Source organism: Gallus gallus, chromosome 1 (assembly GCF_016699485.2).
Source record: "Gallus gallus isolate bGalGal1 chromosome 1, bGalGal1.mat.broiler.GRCg7b, whole genome shotgun sequence".
Classification (NCBI taxonomy): domain Eukaryota; kingdom Metazoa; phylum Chordata; class Aves; order Galliformes; family Phasianidae; genus Gallus; species Gallus gallus.
The window spans coordinates 83104465-83124864 of record NC_052532.1 but is presented as its reverse complement, the minus strand read 5'-3'; the positions used below and the strand labels follow the sequence as shown (position 1 = coordinate 83124864).

The 20400-nt window shown below is 39.5% G+C and overlaps 1 protein-coding gene across 12 annotated transcripts in view; it reads left to right on the top strand.

Annotated features, from left to right (window-relative positions):
* The window catches only part of GRAMD1C (GRAM domain containing 1C), a 51753-nt gene that overhangs the window by 7226 nt on the left and 24127 nt on the right, over window positions 1-20400 (top strand). For all 12 annotated transcript variants that reach the window (XM_046905206.1, XM_040646343.2, XM_015295398.4 and 9 more), the window contains 4 exons: window positions 10862-10946; window positions 16307-16410; window positions 17596-17691; window positions 18826-18906. In XM_046905206.1, coding sequence (XP_046761162.1) covers window positions 10862-10946; window positions 16307-16410; window positions 17596-17691; window positions 18826-18906 — 366 coding nt within the window. The remainder of the gene's footprint in view (window positions 1-10861; window positions 10947-16306; window positions 16411-17595; window positions 17692-18825; window positions 18907-20400) is intronic.

Sequence of the window (20400 nt, the reverse complement as noted above, 5' to 3'; positions counted from 1 at the left end):
CCCGTTTTCCTCCCCTACCTTCCATCTCCGCTTTCCCTGAACCTCAAGGAAACGAGAGTCATTCAGAACTTTAGCTTGCTTGTAGACCATGTCAGCTTCTCATGTTTTCTGCTATTTCTTCCCAGCAGGACTCAAGATATCAGCCCTTGTTTAGTGTGAGTGGAAGTCTGTGATTATAAACTGTAGTGTTTATATAGCTCTGCCTAGCTTATACTGAAAAAAGTCTTCTAATAGCTGACCCTATACATTCCATTTTATATAAAGTTGAAGAAAAACTGTGTTCTCTCTTGGTGAGAGTGATTCAATCACATCCAGTAGCAGCTCTTAATGTAGCAATGGGTAGAATCTGCATTGGTTTGTGAGGCAGAAAAGGAAGTCAAATTATATATATGGAAAATATTTTTAGGGTTAGTCCTTTGTGAGTATTACTTTTCATGCAACTTCAGATGCAGTAGGGCTACTCATAGGCTAAATGAGAGATGAATTACACTAGTCATGTAGTCACCTGCATTCACTGTAGCATAAAGTACAGCAAGTTGCATAGTCTAATACGCTTCTGCAATCCCTCACTATTCTCCTGATCCAAAATATGTATATGTCCTTCTGTGACTTGCTGAAAAGCAAATGACACAGGTCAGTTAATGCATCTGTGCTAAAGGTAAGCAGAATTAATCTGTTGAAGTCATCACCTTTTTTTTTTTTTCTGACTCATATTTAGGGATTACATCTGAGCTTGTATACAAATTGTAAGTGTCAGAGTCTAGTCCTGGCAGAGTAAGGGTGGGAAAAAAGCAACTTGGATATGAGGTAGGAAGGGTTACTTGAATGTTGTAATTACATCTTTGTAATCAGGAAAATGTGCAGACTGACAAACTTTTCCTAAACCAAAAATTGCGTAGGCACTTAAGACCCTTGTCAGTTTGACTTTTACTGGTGTATTGGGGAGACAGTGTGAAACACAATCTCTAGAAGAAACACTGTAGGCATAACTTTACTACCAGATCTGAAGAAGTCATTGCCAGTCAAGGCGATGTGTTGATGAGGATGCGGAATAAATCTTGGCTCCTGGAAGCTAAAAGCACGTTAGATTTCTGTTCAAAGCTGGCAGAGGTATTTTTTTCTATGGAAATGTCCAAATCTCTTGAATCCTTTGCTTACCTTCATCTTTAGAAGTTAAAGTGTTTGTTTCATCTGCCCTCAGAGATGCTTTGTAGCAGTTACGTAAATAATTATAGTTGAAACTGAAGTTCCCAACCTTATTGTGAAGTGGGTCAGACTTCCATAGTTAAGTGTTTAATCAGATGATGACGTGATTTTATCAACAGGAAATGCCCTTAAGTTGCTTTGTACTCATGCTTCTTCTGATATCTGAATCACACTGGTATCCAGTATATTTGGTAATACCTTTCTGAGACCATTTTAGATTCTTCTGTCTTCCTGAGAGAAACTGCCATAAAATTATTTTCCTTTATAGCTTCTCCTCTCAATGTCTTGCTGCTCTTATAGCACCTTGAGATTCCCTGTGATGTGTCTTATCTTTGCCTTGGGAAGGCAGAAGAGTTGCCTTGTTTTTCTGGTGAAACCAGTTCACGTTATTTACTCATGCAGCTGATCTTGATGAGGGGACTGTATGCCATCCAAAGTGTCACCACCCTAGTAGGTGCACAAAGATGAGTGCTTAATAGCTGTGTGTAGCTGTGGCTTGTAAAATGGCTGGAAATATGGGCCCATTGTATTCAGTTGTCTTCTCCTGCAGGCATTTAGATTGAGATCTGGTTGTTAGAGTGATTAAAAAATGTGCTGAGATCCATTTTTTTTTCCCTCTCAGTTCCCTCAGTAGCACTGTACTATGAAAGGGATCTCTCTTCCCTGTGAGTCATTTGCTGCATCTTCAGCCAAGTGCCCAAGGGTATCTGCTCATTCATGGCCTAGCCTCCTACACAGTGTCACAAAGTCACCTGCCTCTTCTCTCCTAGCTTTGAAACCTTATGAGTATTACAGTAGCATTTTTGGACAGTGTTGAAGCTGGGGATGCATGGCTGATGTGTAACCAAAAAGGGCTCTGCAGCCTCTCCACACTTTAGTGGTTTGCTGGCAGCACTGGGTGATACTCACGAGCAGCCCATCCTTTTCTCCAGAGTTGGTTGTGCTTTTGGAATGTCCCCCTGTACAGGTAGTCAAAGCTTGACTTCACACCATTACTTGCAGAAATGCAATATGCAGGTCCTAGATGGGATGGGCAGAAAAGCATAGGGAGCGCAAAGGAAATAGAGTACTTGCGGGCCTACTATTCCCCTTTGGGAGCAGGTGGAGAGCTCTGTTGAGTATGCAGAGCCTTATAACTTCACAGCAGCTGTTCTGTGCCTGTGAAGAGCTGAGCTCCAGGCAGCAGTGTGATTTTGGCAGCTTGGCCCTGTGTGAAGCATGCCTCAGTCTTCTCCTCTGATCTTCTGGAGCTCTGCCTGAAGAGGTTTCTTAACAAGGGCTTGAAGACTTAAAGAAGCAGGCAGAGACTGGGTGTTGTGCCAAAGTAGGTTTGGTCGCATACTAGGCTAAGTGGCGTAGACGTGGTCTGTCTTTATGACTTGTGTGCAGCTGGTGCAGGGACTGTAGCTGTCTGATGCAGAGAGGGGGAACACTGAGGACCAAGTTCTCCTTTCAGAGCTGATGTTTCCCTGGTGATGGTAGTTTCCTCTGTTGTCCCCTTTGGGACTTCTGTGAACTTGAAGTGACCTATGCAACTGCAGTCTGCTTTCCAAAGTCTATTTAACATTATGGTCATTTTAGGTTGGAGCTGAGTAGCTTTACATGAATCCTCTCTGCTGCCCCACTCCCCTTAAGATTTGACTTCTTTTTGTGCATGTGCTAGTTCTGCAAAGCCACTGTGTTCCTGCCCGTTTTCCCTGCTGGTGTGTGAGCAGAGGCTGGCAGAAAGCTAGCTGGCACTGCTGGCTGGCATCCAGCGCTGGCTCTGAGAGTGGGTGAGGAGAGGGGAGCTGCGGAGATTGCCTGAGTGTTGGCCAGGACTTGCGTGGACTGGATCGGGCTGCAGTCAGCTAGAGGAGGAGTTATGCGTAGGCATGCATGTCTTCTGCCTTTACATTAGCTTCATGCCTCAGTCAGTTTTATTTCTGAAATTGAACATATGCTTTACTCCTTGCTGTACGTGTCAAACTTGAGACTTTGCATCCAAATCAGAGTAGTTACGAAAGTACATTAGCTTAGGAAAGTATATCGCCATTTAGAAATGGTTCAGAACACTTCCTTACGTAAAGAAAATACTAAATACTGCAAATGAAGTGCTTCAGAGTAAGTAGGGGATATTTTCAGTCCAAACAGTATCGTTGTGGTGCTTTTTTTTTCCCAGGGAGAAGTTTATAGTGTTCCTTGATGATAAGAGGCTTTCTCATATTGATAAGAAGGCATTTCCAGCTGTCATGTGTTCCCAGCAGGCTTTGTTTTTTCTGTGCTTGAAGTGTATTTCCTTTTGTGTTTGCAAGATGCAGTATTCAGTAGGCACTGTTCCCTCTGGATAGCAGGCTTTCCTGAAAACTATATTCTGTGCTGTCGTCTGGTAATGCATATAGTTAAATTGCATCTTTATTGAGCAGAGAATAGAGCCCCATAAGGTTAAATATAGATGTTGTTAGAGTAGCTTCTGCTGAGTCCTATTTCCCTGATACATAGTGGCTTGTGAAACTGAGCTGATTCTGAAAGGGGTCCTGAAGGAGGAACTTTGCAGAGGTCTTCACAAGTTCTAAACTGAAACAGAATCACAGAATGGCCCACATTGGAAGGGACCTCAAGGATCGTGACTCTCCAACTCCCCTGCCACAGGCAAGGCCACCAACCTCCCCATTTAATATGAGACCAGGCTGCCCAGGGCCCAATCCAACCTGGCCTTGAACACCTCCAGGGACGGGGCATCCATAACCTGTCTGGGCAGCCCGTTCTAGCACTTCATCACTCTCGTAGTAAAGAACTTCCCCCTGATATCCAACCTAAATCTTTCCTCCCTCAACTTAAAACCATTTCCCATTGTCTTGCTGTTATCTCCCTTTGTTTCAAGATTCTTCCTACTGTTCTTTGGTGGTAATGGGGGGGGAGAGAAGTAGAAAACTTATCTTTAATTGGCTGTGCATCTTACAGATGTGCGTCTCTGAAGATATTGTCTCCCATCTTTTAATATCTTTTGAGTTGCCTTTTTGCTTTGGAAGGAAGCCAGTTTTCAATTTTTATTTTTTACTAAAATTACAGCTTTGATTTTTTAATTGTATAGCCTGGTGTTAGCAATGTAGTTTGCAGTAACTTGTGTAGTGCTAAATTTTCTTGTCTGTGGGAACTGTAGTTGTGATGACTTTGGTTTTGGATTTCATAGACTGTTTTCCAAACTGTGCTCCAGCATGATCTGATATTTATACTTGTATGGGCACCGATCAAGCATGAAACCTTCTGTCCTGCTCTTGAAAGGAGAAGGTGGCTGGTGAAGTGCAAGACACAATCAGGCATTTGTGAGCAGGATTCCAGGCCAGCTGTGTTCATGTCACACCACATGGTAAACAGTTGTGATCCAACCTTCCTCTTCGGTAGTCAAGCAGAGCTGCTTTTCAGAAACATGATGCTTTAATCTGCATCAGGTCAACAAGAACTTGATGCCTGCAGTAGAGCTGGTGAGGGCTGGACTGTTGTTGGAGATGTGTTGCGAGTGAGACACAAGTGGGTGAACTGATGAGGCTGGGGGACATGATGCAGAGCTTCTAATATACTTGACCCAGTTTTTAGTCTCACTCCAGAAGTACCTAATTCGGCCAGTTTAATGACACTGGATATTTTTCAGATACTTCTTGAGAGTTTGTCCAGTATCATGAAAGCTCTCCATAGTGAAATGCCTCAATTTTCATGCTACATGGAATTTTGGAAGCTACTCATATTAGATAGAAAAAATTAATGATCTGTCTTATGTTTTTCCTGTGCCTGTCTTGCTCTTCTCTAGGAACTACTTAATACTACTAATGCTTATTTTAAGGGGAACTAGGTACTGCCTTTAGCCTTACTTGTGGTATCTTAGGGTTTTTTTTTTTAAAGCAAAAACCTAGAAAATAACTTGAGTATTTGCTCACGATCTCTTTTAATATCCCTTCTTTGAGATGTTACATGGTGTATTTCCAACAGAAGATGCATACAGCACAGTAAATTCCTCTGCCTATACTCAGATGCTACTGAAGGACAAGACTGACAGTGATTTGTTCTCTGCTCAGGCACTAAGAGATTTCAAAACCTGTTTCTTCTTCTGCCTCTGCAAATACAAATGGGACTAGTCCACAGAAGGGGATGTATCGGCCCAATGCACAGCCATGTGCCTGCCAGTGGCCCACGGGAAGAATGCCTCGTGCTTAGGAAACTCTCCTCTCCAGAGTAGTTGAATGAGTGAAGAAGAGCATCAAATGAATGCAAGTGCAATAGTTTAGGCTCCATATGCTCTTATTCCTTCCCACTGTGATCGAGCTAGTTTCCATTTCCATGAGAGTATGGGATTTTGTGGGGAGCAGATTACTATAAATTACAATGGCTGAGATGCCCTAGCAACTTGCTTTTCTTCCTATTTGATATGAATCATATGACATATTAAATACAACTGTGTGAATAATGAGGTCAGATCAAATAGTTCCTTATTAAAAAAAAAAAATAGACTCTGTACACATTGTGTCCCAAAGTGCACAATGTACTGTATACTTCACAGTAAGTTGCCTCAAGTCCTGTGACTAGTTCTTTCCCTGTGCAAGTTTAATATCTTTGTTAGTAGCAAGTTACTGCTAGTAAAGCTTAAGAGTACTCAGTAATTGGAAGTCATTTCTAACCCAGTATTTGTCAGTGATTCTGTTAAGGTCTGATTAGTATAACTGGATCACTGTAAAGGAGTGGATCTGTGCTGTTTGCCTTTGATAGGGTTAATACAGAACAAGTCTGACATTCAAAATACAGCCTCACACTCATTTTCAGAAGAAACAGAAAACTGTCCTAGGATCCTGGAAATATAAGGGAGTCTAGTTGTCACGTGAACTGTTTCTGTGCCTAATAGCAAACATGACCCAGGATATGTGTGTTTGACGTGACTCCTACAATGTTGTGTATATCTCAGTAGCTTACAGCTAAAAAAGCAAACTGAAAGTAAGAGAGAATTCAGTAGAACATGTAAACAAATCTGAAAAAAAAAAAAAATCTTCCTGGCAATAGACTTGAGAAACTTAATGTGTTCCGAAAGAAGATAGAGGGTAGCTTGCTCACAGCAGTCCACAAGATGAAGGTAACATTCAGTCTGTAGCTAGGATAGATTCTCCATCAGTGGTGATACTTATATCAAGAAGGTAAAGTGTGTGTGTGTGTAGTTTTTTTTTTTTCCAAGAGGAAATTTAATCATCACAGCTCCAATTTTAAAGCAGGAGTTTTGACACAGTACAGGTGTGGCTTGTGCTTTGTAGGTTAGATTGGATGGTTCTAATGAAGCTTTCTGGACTGAAAAAATGACTGTAGTGAGATCAGTGCTTCATAGATGAAAATGCTTGTCAGCATCAGTGGAGCGACCACTGCCCAAATGTGCTATGGGAATCGTTCCTTTCTTTATAGGTAAGTTTTGCCTGTATTTGCATTGGATGAAATGAAGTCCTAGTTTGTTTGTCTTCTACTGCTAAATGAGACTTTTGTTCAGGGCTGTTGACATAGGTCTCTCATAGCCTAATGAAACTTCAGACTTGGAAAGTTTAGTGTTGGATTGCTTTTTACATTCTCCCTCTACAGATAAGTTTCAAAAGTACTTCTGACCTACAGCGCTCTTTGTATAAAATTCAACTCCTTTCCCACTGAGTGATGTTCTCCTGGAGACTTCTACTCTTGATACTAAGCAGAATTTTACATACAGTTGAAGAGGAGAATACAATGCATTCTTTATCCTTGGTAAAATTTTTGCATTCTTAATTAATGGCTTTTTTTCATATGCTAATGTAGGATTAAAAAGTAATTTATTTTCAGCCACACCTTGAAACTTAATAGGAAAGTACACGTCAAGCTTGTCTGTATTTGGGGAATAGCACAGAGTGGTCTTTAAGAGAGGTGGACAGCATTAGATGTCCTTGCTTGTGGACTGGAGAGCAAAAGCAGTGGTCTCATTGGCCACGTTTTGATGTTTAAGTGAGGCTTCTGAACATAAAAGGAGAAAGGCAGCTCGTTCATAGGCTTATTTGAACGTTTGATCTCAAGCACGTGACAGTAACTGATTCCAGGACTGTGAAGTTCATTGGAGGCTTGTGTGGGTCTCTTAAAATCAGATGATATCCAAGTTGTGTTACTCTTGGAGAGGTCATCTGACCTGTGCTCTCAGCTTTTTCTATTTACTTCCACATGTCAAAAATACAGACTGCAAATTGTCTGGTAGCGTGTAGTTTTGTGGTGTCTCAAAACAAGGGCAAAATATTAACAAAGCATATGCAAAAAATATTACTGTCATTAGCAAGCTTTAGAAATGTGTACACAGCTCAGCTGAGATTGACTATTTGCATGCTTAGCTAAATGTGCAATCAAACTATTTCCTGACAAGTAGCTTTTTTTTTTTTTTTGTGGTACCTTTGGGAGAGGGTTTAGCTTAATTTTCCTCCATGGTTTGCTAAGTGGCTCAAATTATTTGCATTGTCCACACTTTGATGTTGTATATGTGAAAGGACACTGTTTTTAACAGGCTTTCATCATGTAAATATAACCTCATGTTAGTTCTATTTAAGTTGACCTTATTTCTGGAACTTGACTTTATATAGTTGGACTCTGGTCCATTTCTAAACAAGGTATGTGAATCTCTTCAGGTTCAGTGTCTTCAGGTAGTACCTGATTCTTAATAACTGCCTTTATAAAACTTTCTAGATGATGCTCGAGGGGTTTTTCTGCTTATGTTGTTTTGCGGATGCCTGATGTATTTTGTGGCTTCAATAAAGAGTACTAGTATGTTGTTGACTGGACTTAATGGTTTGCTTAGTGATCAAATATAGCATGCCCAGAAATGCCTAAGATTATCCTGAGGCAAAGTGTTTGCCTGATGACTTATAATTAAACTTAGAAATATATATGCATTAAAAACTGATGTTTTCTTCTGTTAAGCTCTATAGTGCAGCCTAATGTCTGCCTTTCTTACTGTAATATTTGATGGTAAGTTTTGTAACCTGGAGGTGGCAACCTGCCTGAAACAGTGCTGTATCCATATAAATGCAGATGCCAATTTCTTCTTTTGAAGGAAGTTGGTATTGCCAGTTGTATTAAAAATGCTCCTGTTGTTTCCAGAGTCCATTGACTGATGTCTTAATCAAGCCACGTGCTGAGTGCCTAATAATTACAGATCTAAGTGAGCTACTCTTCATACAAAATAAGGAAAAGATAAGGTTAAAAAGCTTCAACATGCTCATTTTTCTTAGGCTGATTAGATAAGGATTTGAAGCGGGTTCTTCATAAACATTCTAAGAGCTTCATAGAAAAGTACAATTAATAAGTGTTTCTTATTGCTTATCATGTGACAAAGAACACTTCTCAGTGGCAGTAAGGGATTCTCAGACAAGCTGTAGCAGGTTTTATGCTTTAAAGAAATTCCATTTCCAAGTAAACCTCAACATTCTTGAGGTTTGGATTCTTGTAGCTCTTGAACTGGCTGATTCAGGCACTGGTATAAAAGTGTTTGTGATTCTGTAACATCTCAATTTTCTCTTTCTGCTTCCTTTTGTCTTATAACCACAGAAATGGTCGATTTCAATATTGCTCAGTTCTGTTCAGTATTTCTCAGTTCTGTGAGAGCTCTTCCTCCTTAGAAGTGTGGCTTCATATGTCAGACCGAAAGACTTTCAATTTTCTTCTGTTCTCATGGCAGATGAGTTCTTTCCCCCTTCTCATTGGTTCGAGTAGTGTAATCACAGGTTCAGACTTCAGTCTGACAGTCATGGCTATGTAATATGTATCTCTACATATGCAACTATAGGTGGAAACTTCACAATTTCAAGGTAGCTTTTAATTCTTTCCCATGTCTTTTTTTTTTTTTTTTTCCTTTAGAGCAATTGGAAACAACCCTTTCTTGATGGGATACAGTCATTGAATATCTGTTTCAGATGATCAGTGAAAGCTTGTATTTCATGGTATGACATGACAAGGCCAAGAAACCACAGCTCATCTACATTAATAGATGACGTGTACTCCAATAATACAACACTTGTAATTTCAGAAATAGCTGTAATAAAACTGTGTAAGCATACAGCTTGGAGGACCATGCCTAAGATAGCCCTGTTGGTTGCAGCTAAAGCATTCATTCTTCTTCCCTCCCCTTCTGGGAGAAGTACCTATTTTCTGTCTCCCTCACTGCCTTTTTCGTTACAGTGCTTGGAACATTAGTGGACAGCAAGCGTGTGCTCTCTGATGGTCAGACAAAGACTTTCTGTTATTAGAGGTAATACGAGGTAATGTTTAGGAATTCAGTATCTTTTTAAAGCTAAACTGAGTTGGAAACTGCGTCCTTGGTGTATTTTATTCACTTAAACACCTGTACTTGTGCTCCCGTGGCTTAGGAGTTGCATTCTAAACTATGAAAGCAACCATGGATGTATCTAAAGGGTACTGACCAACTGATGTGCTGCAGGAGTGTGCCAACACTGGGTGTTTTCTAGTAAACATACTGCAAGGTTATATGGTCAGAAGTGGTTCTTCTGCTGCCTCCCTTCTTCCCCCACCCAGAAAATAAATAGCCACTGGTCTTTTAACAGAAATGAGTGTAAGATAGATGCCAAGTTTTGGAATGATACAGGTGCTCCAGGGGAGGATAGCAGCCATACGCTGTTAAGATTTTTAGAAAGGCTTAAAAAAAAATCAGACTGTTTAAAAACAAACCAACAGAAACTTTTATATTTTCTCTGTACTGGGTTTGGTACATCCTGAAAGTGACTTCTGCCTATCTTAGCATTTCAGTCAAATTATAGCTGACTTATGCAACATTTCATCAGGAAGGCCCCTAGTCTGAGTGGTGAACGTCTATTAGGGAATAAGTGAGAGCTCATTATTACTGTGCAATGAAAAATAGGGCTTTTACAGCAGAGCTGTTTCTGGAGAACATGTGGAGGTTTTTCATTTGAAAGGAGGCAGGGACATTGATTTGTAAGAATGAGAGGATAAGGGCTGCCTAGGTGAATGTTCTCTGCTGTGAGTTTGCCGCACAATTTTAATCTTAAATGAACCCTAGATTTTGATCTTGTTTTAAAATACATGGTGAAGTAGATCAGGTCAGGAAATCGAGAAGTGACAGTGGTGCTGATGGTTGTATATACAGAAGGAAGCTTTGGCTTTTATTCCTACAGGCCTAGTTATAGCAACTAGCAAAAATCCCTTTTATAGTAACAATTTTTCCTCATTGGCACTCCTAATGAGAAATGGGTGTTGTGGTGGTATCCTTCTGTCCAGCTGGTGGCCTGTGTGAGGACCTGATCTGCTCTGTCACCTCTTGTGCTGTGATTTTGCTCCCTCTTCACGGAGTCTATGCTAGAAGAGACTTAGCCCTGCAGAGGCTGTCTTGTGTTTTTGAGTGTAATGGGTTGACATCAAGCAGCTGTAATGCCTTATAACCGGTATCTGGTCTCATACAGCATGGGCCATCTATCCTAAATTCTGGGAGTACAGTCTTGCATAAGGGAAGACTGTCACTGAAACGTCACATTTAGATACCACTTATTCCTTTTTGCTCCTTTGATGTCAATTTGCACTTTAAGATAAAGTTACAGATCTAGCGTGAAGACAGTTGATGGCTGAAAATAAATCTGTTTGCTTAACCTTTTGCCATTCTTTGTTGCAGCTCTCAAGTTCCACTTACAAATACAGGAGTGAGGAATTCAAGAGACAGTTTTCTCATCTGCCAGATTCAGAGAGACTCATAGTAGGTAAGACAGTGACACCAAAAGCTCTTGTATTAGGCTGATAATTTCCAACTGCAGCTGTACCAAGGTGCTTTTTAATGGCATATTCAATCTGTAGCTAAGAATTCTCTGTTCTCCTATCTCTAAACTACTATCAAATACCTGTAGGGAAAGCCAGGCCCAAAGTCCTCTCCTGTACTGCCTACTTTTTCAAAGGACAGACTGTTGTTTGGGTTGAGAAGTGAAGAAAAATATACAGAACGTCTGGTTCATCTGTATATTGGGTGAGAGCTTCTTGATTCCTTTTACTACTGCTGCTTCTTACTGAGTGAAAAAAATATCCACTGGAAGTGGTGAAGGTGTGACTGGTGCCTGTTAGCTGACAAGCTGGGAAGGAAGAGTTATACTGCAGGATCATGGTGAGCATTTAGCCTGTGAGTGTAACATACTTGTATTGACTTGTGCAATGCAAGTGTGAGAACAGAGGTAGAATTAAATTCAAAGAGCACTAGATTTGTTTTATGTTTTTTTTTAATGTGGATGACCAACTTGGTAACTCTTGAAGCATTGTAATTACTCATTTTCTATCCTTTGAGTGTTTAAAGTGTCCTCTGTAAACTCTTTGAAAAGGAAACTAATAATGGTTGAATTAGTTGTTACGGATATTATGAGAGAAGCTAGGAATTCTGTAGTTGTACTGGCTTTGTTTTGAGGATACAAAGGCAAAGAATACTGCTTCATTGACTCAGTTAAGCAAAGAGATCATGCCTTTAGCATTTCCCTTGCTTCCTGGAAATAAGCCTGGACTATTGCCCTTGATGCCTTGATTGGTGTCTGTTCTGGGACTGAGAGTGACATAGTGGGCACCTGTAATTTAAGACTCTGAAAGACAAGTGCCAGCTATATGTTTAGAAGACATAAAAACTAGTAGTTGAAAGGATCATGGATTATCCTTGGAAACTTGAAAAAGACTTTTTTTTTACTGCCCAGTATACCAAAGTAGCTTATTTCATACTGGAAAGAGTGCAAGGGCAACCAGGATGATCAGGGGATTTAGAGCACCGCTCTTAAGAGGAGAGATTGGGACTGTTCAGCCTGGACAGTTCAGGGAGAATCTCTTTGCTGTCAATAAATATCAGTAGAGAGAGTGCAGAGATGATGTAGCCAGGCCATTTTCAGTTATGCTTGGTGCCTGGACAAGAAGCAGTGGGCAGAAGCTGGAGCAGAGGAGGTTCTGGTTAAACACTGAGAAGCATGTCTTTACTATGTGAGTGACTAACTACTGGCACAGGATGCCTGGAGAGGTTATGGAGATCTCCTTGGAGATCTTCAAAAGCTACCTGATCTGGCTGTCTCTGCTTGAACAGGAGGTTGGATCAAATGGCCTCCAGAGGTCACTTCCAACCTTAACCGTTCTGTGGTTCTGACGACATGGCTGCAGGAGAAGAAGTGCAACTCAACTCAAAGAGTAAGGGTGGTGAGGAACACAATCCAATGTGAGGTGTAGGGAAAGGGACTGGCAAAAAAATTCAGACTACAGTGCTTCACTTCTTACTACTATGTTTTGTTAGAACTCTTCCTTCTTGTTTTGCTGTAACAAGGTGTAACAGGTGACAAGTGTAAAATCCTTAGTGTAAACTCCTTTGCCTGTAGTGGTGCATTTTTTTCCATTTTTATTTCTTGCTTTGCAGGTGAGTCTATCTGTGTTGCCTGAGCATTGAGTAACAGCTGCACTAAGAATTGGGCATTGTTTTTATACAGAAGTAGCATTGTAACCTTCAAGGCAGAGAGTACTGAGAGAGGCAGTCAGTATATGCTTTTAGCATGCCAAGTTCCTTCCAAGTTAATGAAAGAGAAATTAGAGCTTTCACTTGCATAGAAATAGTTAAATCCTTGTATTCTCTGTCAGCTCAGGAAGCAGTTATGCTCTGAAATGCCTTCTGCATTTTACAATAATGGACTTCAGTACAGAGGTAAGACAAAAGAAGGTAGTATTACTTCCAAGCTTTGATTTGATGATCCTCCTTGCATAAAACTGATTTAGAAAGCAGTGGAGCAAATTCGGAAGCGGTTTTAGCTAACAGTTGAATTGTTTGGTAGTGATTAATTTCAGCAGTGTAGCATTTTTCTATCAGAAGCAAAGTTACTATTTCATAATTTTTTTTTGTTACCTTATAACACACCCCATGTTGCCGCCTTACTCTTGCGTTTTCCACGTTAAGAGCTGTTCTTTTGCTTGATTCAGAGGAACATATCACAGGATTGACCATGCTCAAGGAAGCTATTGCTAGCTGTAGTTCATGAGAAAAACTATGATGATTCCTGCTCTTATCTGTTTGAAAAAACAAATGCATACAACAACAACAACAAAAAAAACTATTCCACTGTAATGAGCACTAATATGCAAGAGCTGCTCTGAAAATAACACCTCCTATCTTATTATGTTGGCCCATGATGTCAGAGGTGAGTGGTGGTACGGCAGTAGAGGCTGAACCTTCCCACCGGTATTCCCTTACATGTGTTGTTGCTGTGTGACAGATGGCAGCAGAGGGGCAGTCTGACACAATGGCATCTCGCATGGAAGTGTGGGTGAAGCAAAGGTGTGTCACTGAATTTCTCCATGTGGAAAAAAGTCACCCATTGATATTCATCAGCGCTTGCTGAATGTTTATGGAGACTAAACAGTGAATGTGAGGCACAGTGAGACAGTGGGTGGTGCATTTCAGCAGTAGTGACTGCAGCGTGAAATACGGTCTGTGTTCTGGATCAGCTAATCCATGTGAATCAATGGATTGTGACCAGGAAACTGTACAGAGCTGAACATCAGCTTTAGTGTGTTAGAAATGGTGGCAATGTTGGAATATCATAAAGTTTGCACCAGGTGAATCCCATGAGTGTTCACCCAGAACAGAAAGAACACTGCATGCAGCTTTGTCAGGACCTGTCAAACCGATATGAGGCTGCAGTGAGTTTCTGGATTGCATCATTACTGGTCTATGAGATACTGGTATCACGACTCTAAGCCAGAGTCAGAACTACAGTCTATGGAGCGGTGACATATGAATTTCCAATTGAAGGGAAAGGTTTAAGATGCAGCCCTTGGTGAGTAAAGTGATGTAAACTGTACGTATACTGTCTTCAAGGGTAGGAGAGGGATAATCCTTCTGGATATCCTGGAACCTGGACAAACTGTTGGTGCTGACTAAGCTGAAGTCTCTGACTTAAAGAGTCAGGCCAGAAAAGAAGACAACCTTTCTCTTGCAACATTATAACGTCAGGCCTCAAACCAGTTTGAAGACTGTGGAGCATGTTGCCAATCTTGGCTGGACTGTTCTATCACATCCACTGTATAGTCTGGATTTGGCATCTTCCAACTTTCATCTGTCCACTCTGACATGGGCAATATTTTCCTAGTAGCAGTGCTGTGACAGCAGCATGTGAAACAGAGGGTCATCTCCTTGATGCAGATTTTTGAGTGCAGCATGCAGGCTCTTGTTCATAGCTAGCAAAAATGTATAGCTATCTGTGGTGACTGTGCTGAGCAGTAGTGTTTTGTAGCTGAGAATTAGCTGTATCAAATAGTGTTGCTGTGCTTTGTAGCTGTTGTAATGTTCGTGGAAATAAATAGGAAGCATTACTTTTGGAGCAACCCGCTTTCAAAGGCCATATGAAATAATTCTTCTATGACCATAAAAGGTTTAGACTTTCAAAATGGGAATTTAAAGGAGTGCTACTCGCTTTAATTTGTCTGAAAATGTTGTTTATAGGTAGCATCTTAAGTTACCGGGTCTGATAACACAAAAGGAGAAATGCTAACCTCTTCCTTTGTTTTGACATTGTCTTTTGTAGGTGGATCATGGTGTTGCTTGTCACTTGCCCAGGCCTCTCAGGGGAGTAATGTTGTGCTAGCTCTGCAAGAAGGGAGGAGTATTTTTTGGATATTGTTTCTAGTATGGGTATCTGGGTAGTATGTGGATGAGGAAAAAGTAGTAAGATGGTCCCATAAAGTGCTAGACAGTACTTATAGGTCTAAATAGGTGTCAGTCTTCCAGACATAAAAGTCAGATGGAAACGTTTTGGTATTGGTTTCTGAAAGTCCTTAACCTCAGATTCCTGCTGCCTTCTCCATCTCTCCAGCACTTTGGTTTTGGGCTTTTCTTGAATTTTAAACACGTACGTGAAATTTATTCTTTTGGAATTTAAGTTCATGAAGTTGTTTGGGCTTGTACGTGTGCCTCCTGCATCTGGTGAGAAACTTTATTTCTACTCATTTGAGGGGAAATCCAGGAGAATTTTTAAAATTGTAGTGAAAACTTTGCAGATGCGTATTTACCATTAAGTTAGTATGATGAGAGACTTCAGAACTTCTTGCAGCTTGGACAAGAACTGCATTCATCTTTCTGGTGCATACAAAATAAAAATGATAGCTTGGAAAATAACAAAGTGTTTTTCAAAATAACAAAGGAGAAACGCTTTGATACTGACAGAGTTGAAATCATTAAAGTTCTGTGTGAACAGATGCCTATTATGTACAGAAAGAAACAAGGGGTAACCTCTAAGTTGGAGCTTTCAGAAGTGGTCTGTCTGTCTTAACTTACTTTCTGTATGACTAAAGGGAACTCTGACACTTATTTCCATATGCTCACTGTAGTACTGAGCGCTTCTGAAAGTGTTTGACTCTTCAGGCTCTTCATGAAAATTCTCTCAAAGATTTAAAAGCGCAAGCAAATCCTCATATCTCAATTTTGATCAGCAGGTATCTGATGATGGGTAATTGCATTCCAGATGAAAAATATTCCTTAGTAGGGATGTTTCAGCCTGAGGCAGTATCATAATAAAAATAACAGTCAAGTGATGAATATATCCCCTGCCTGAAGAACTGGATTGCTTCAAGCTGTCTTCTAATGTCTTACTCTGCAGATAGTTTTAGCTAGTGATAGGATTTGTTCAGTGGAAAATGATTGCTGTAGTGGAAAATTATTGCTGTGCTACAACGTACAAACTACTGTTATGTAGGATTTGGTGGTATAATCTGCTATACTATAAGTTGGATTATTGTTTTATTTAGGCTCTCTAATGTTTGACTTGTGAATATTTCTCCCATGTATTCCTACTTTGTTTCTGAAAACGCAGGATAAGGCTCAGGGGGTCAATATATGGAGTATTGTCTTTGCCATAGGTATTTCTATTGACTCTGACCTTGAGGTGTTCCCAGAACAATGATCTGGGTGCAGTCCAATGCAAGCCTGCCATCAGAGTTGAGAAGAGTGAAAGAAATGGATTTTTATTTGTACTGTAATAACATTATCTCATTTTAAGCTAACATGCTTGGGTCTACTGAACTGTAACAAGTGAGTAAACTTGCTCTTTCTCATTATACATAGATTACGCCTGTGCACTCCAGAAGGATATCCTGCTGCAAGGACGCTTGTATCTCTCTGAAAACTGGCTCTGTTTCCACAGCAACATTTTCCGATGGGAGACTACAGTAAGATTTCTTAGTGTACTTGAAGCCTGTTACTTTGTCCTTGTAGTATCAGGATATAAGATTTGTTTGAGGGACTCTTATCCTGTCCATCTCACGCTGAGCCTGTATCCCCAAGTGGAAATGCAAATCTGTTGCACCATAAAATGAGAGTAGTCTTGGAGATGTCTGTGTGCAGAATCAAGCCTGTTCAGTCATTCAGTATAGGGAGACATTTGGCAGTTGTTTTCCTGTTGTATCTTAAAGCTGATCTTTTACAGTTCTTTAATGATTTGTCTTGCCATATATATATATATATATATATATATATATATATATATATATATATATATATATATATACAAATATATATATACAAATATATATATTTGTATATATTTATATATATATATATAAAATATTTGTAATATATATATATGGCAAGGCAAATCATTGAAGAACTATATGGCATATATATATATATATATCACATTGTGGTTTGTCGCTTTTTATCAGTATAAGCAGTAGATATTCATTAGATATTCATGACATGTTGGCTCTCTTTCTGTGAAATTAGTTTAATGAGTTAAATTTTCATGAAAGCAGTTGTTGCACCTGCTGCAACAGGTAATAGCCTAAAGAAGTAAATGAGAAAGGGAAGGTAGCCTAGTTGTAGGTGATGTATCAAAATGTGCAGCTGAGAATGCTGATAACTTAATCTCTTGAATTCTGTCTGCTTTGATGTACACAGTGCGGGCAACAAATAGTTTGTGTGCTTAAGAAGGTATAGAAATGCTCAACTAAAAATTGAGCTTAATTTCATCAGATGGATTTGATGATCAAATTTCTCCTGTAGACTTGATATTTAAAAAAAAAATCCTTTTGAAATCACAGCCTGTATGGTTTTATATAGTTGATATTTTGCCCTTCATTGTGGAGTGTTGCGCGAGAGTGGAAGGTAAGGAGAGAACCACTTGCTTCTCTAATCCTAATATGAAAGAAGAGGAAGTCGTTCTTCAATCATCTTAATTTGCTCCAAATTTGGAGTGCTTGCTGTGAAGGTTAGCAAATGGAGACAACTGCCTTTGAAATCTTGTTTGTATTTCATCCCGGTGTTTGGGATTAAAGTTTGAGTTCTTCTTGCATGTACTCTGACTCTGTAAATTGAAAATAACTTAAATCTAAAAAAATTATTCTCTTTCTGCTTAGATTTCTATTGCTTTGAAGGATATCACTTTCATGACAAAGGAAAAGACTGCTCGGCTCATTCCAAATGCCATACAAATAGCAACAAAAGGAGAGAAGGTGAAAACCTGAATCTAAATACATTTGTCTTTTAAATGATAATTTCCAGAACTGAGCACTTCGGGTTTTGAATAAGTAGTTTTCCCTGACAAGTTTTTTAAACATTACTAGAATTAAAAGGCAGACTTGAAAGCTGATGTGCACAGAGACCAAACTGTCCAACTCTAGCTTGATTCCAGACCCCACTGCTAACACTGATGCAGCAACCTGAAAGGGAAATTCTTGTCCTACTGATTATCAAAGTCTCAAAAACTAAAAATACAGGCAATGAATTCAGAATGTCTTTGAATTTGTTACTTTTGTGTTCTTATCAGATTTAAATGTTCCACAAGAAATTGCTGAAAGTGAAAGGACTGTGATACATGGGCTTTGAGCCATGAAGAAATCTACGCGTAAACTACTCAATTTTATATGGTGGAAATAGTTGTTTTCTGGGACTTGTATTTGGATGAAACTGAAAAAGTGTGATGCAGAATGCTCTTACGTCCAATGTATATTTCATGATACCTCTTCTGGCAGTGCCTCAAAAATGAGACTTCTTGACTGGATACAAAAGATAATTTTCTAGGATGATTCTGGAGCTGTTCTCTCTGAAGGGGCTATGATTCCTGTTCCACATTTGGATGCTCCCTCAATTTCTTCTAAAAAGATTAACTTCTTTTATGAAGAAAGATACTTCTTTCTCTACTGAACCAACTTTTAAATAGTTTAAAACTACAAATGACACATTAATGTGATCTCCTATTTTAATTATTGTAATTCCACATCCTGTGTGAAGAGATTTAATAAAAGAAGTATGTAGAGGTAGGATGGAAAGGGCTGTGGCCGTTAAGAAATAGGCATATACATATGATTTGTTCCACTTCCCATTTGAAAGTGGGCAAAAGACTTTATGTATTTAGTTGAGGTGTACAAATGGTTGCAATTGGATGCCCAGACAAGCAAGAGGTTTTTATATACTCTGACTACTGGAGATCTAACTCTTCCTTATTAGAAGTGATAAAAGGTGTTCAGTGTGAGGAATAGGAGAGGAGCATGCAATTACTGAAAACCTTAGGATATTTAAGGTATAAGGAAGCATTGTGGTTTTCTTAAATACCTACAAGTGAGCTTTTCATACCTTTTTTCCTGCAGTTTTTCTTCACATCGTTCAGTGCAAGAGACAGAAGCTACCTCAGTATCTTTCGCTTATGGCAGAATGTGTTGTTGGATAAGGTAAGCTTCTAAGTGCTGGTGCCTGTGGTTAAATAACAAGAGTCTTTTGTAATATATGGAGATGCATCTTGAGAGGATGAGAGGCATTCCTGAAGAAAAAGTTAACTCTGTCTTGACACAGAATTCTAACCTCATGCTCTCCTTTGCCTCCTTGTACTTTAGATTACAAATAAGCTTCCTATCCTTTTTTTCCTGTATACTGCTGTGTACAGCTTTGCTGGTTATCTTTGCAGATAGGTTGCATGCTTCTCTAAACTAACTTTAGCAGGTATTGGTATGTATTTCCTTCAAGATTTCTATGGCTAACTTGTAATCAAAAGAGCAGGTGTCTTTTTCAGTTAAAACTTTCTTTTCCTTTTAAGAAAAAAAAGCCAAAAGTCACCTTCTCAGATAAGTTAGTAGAACCTTTGCCAGCCATTCATTATAATTCCCCTGACTTTGAATAAATGCAACAAAAGTAGGCTGAATGATATGGGAGCATATTCTGGCAACTCCTGCTTGTTAGGTTGATTTATGTTTCAATTTGTGGGCACGTAAGCTAATCTTTCTAAAAATGTACTGACAATTTTGTTGCAGAACATCAGTGTAAGTAATGCAATTTTTGAAAACCATCTCCTTCCTGTTTATGGCTCTCATTGTTTAAATATCCCAACATGTTTGCAGTTGAACACTGAAATATCTATATATAAACTCTGTAGTGAAGTGGTACCCAAAGGCTTAAAGCTGTTGCACTACTTATGCAGTTGCCACAAACATTTTTGCTTAAATGAGTGTTAAGGCAGCCCAGAGGCACTTCTATAACCAAAAGCTGAAAATCAAGGAAAGTGCTAATTAAGGCAAAATTAATCTGTTTATGAAAATCTTTACTGCTTATTCAAACTAGATCAAGTTACAGAGAGGCACTGAGTAGATGAGCACATGCCCTCATCACAGGGGCAGTACACATTTGAAAGGTATGTCTTACCTCAGGCTCTGGTATGATATGCAGTGCTGTGAGCCTGGTGTTTCTGGGATGTAGTTGTCAAGGGGATCCTGTCAGAATTTGTGAGGTTTGTGACAGCATAATGATCTCCTTGGAACCATTTCTAAAAGGAGCTGGTTTTAATGTTTCCTCTGCTGGCAGCTAAATGTTTTAAACCCAATGGATAATTTAATTATTCTCTGGAACATATCTACCAGTCTAGGCAATGATATGGTATTGTTAAGTATGAAATAAAGTTATTCATGTCTTGTCAGAAGTAAACTTTGTAAGCAACTGTCACAGTGTTGATTTGCATCACCTGATGGTAGATAATGCTAGAGTTGCAGATTTTGACCCTGGGGTTTGGAATTGCATGTGCTTCAAATCATGTTAGCACAACAGTCAATTTTAGTTGCTGGCTGTGGCCTCTTCAGAACTACCTAGCTGTTGAGTTTGTATTACACAGTCTCACTTCTTCTGAAGAGTGACTTACCTGCTTTACCTGATATACTCTCAGCTTTTACCCCCTGCAG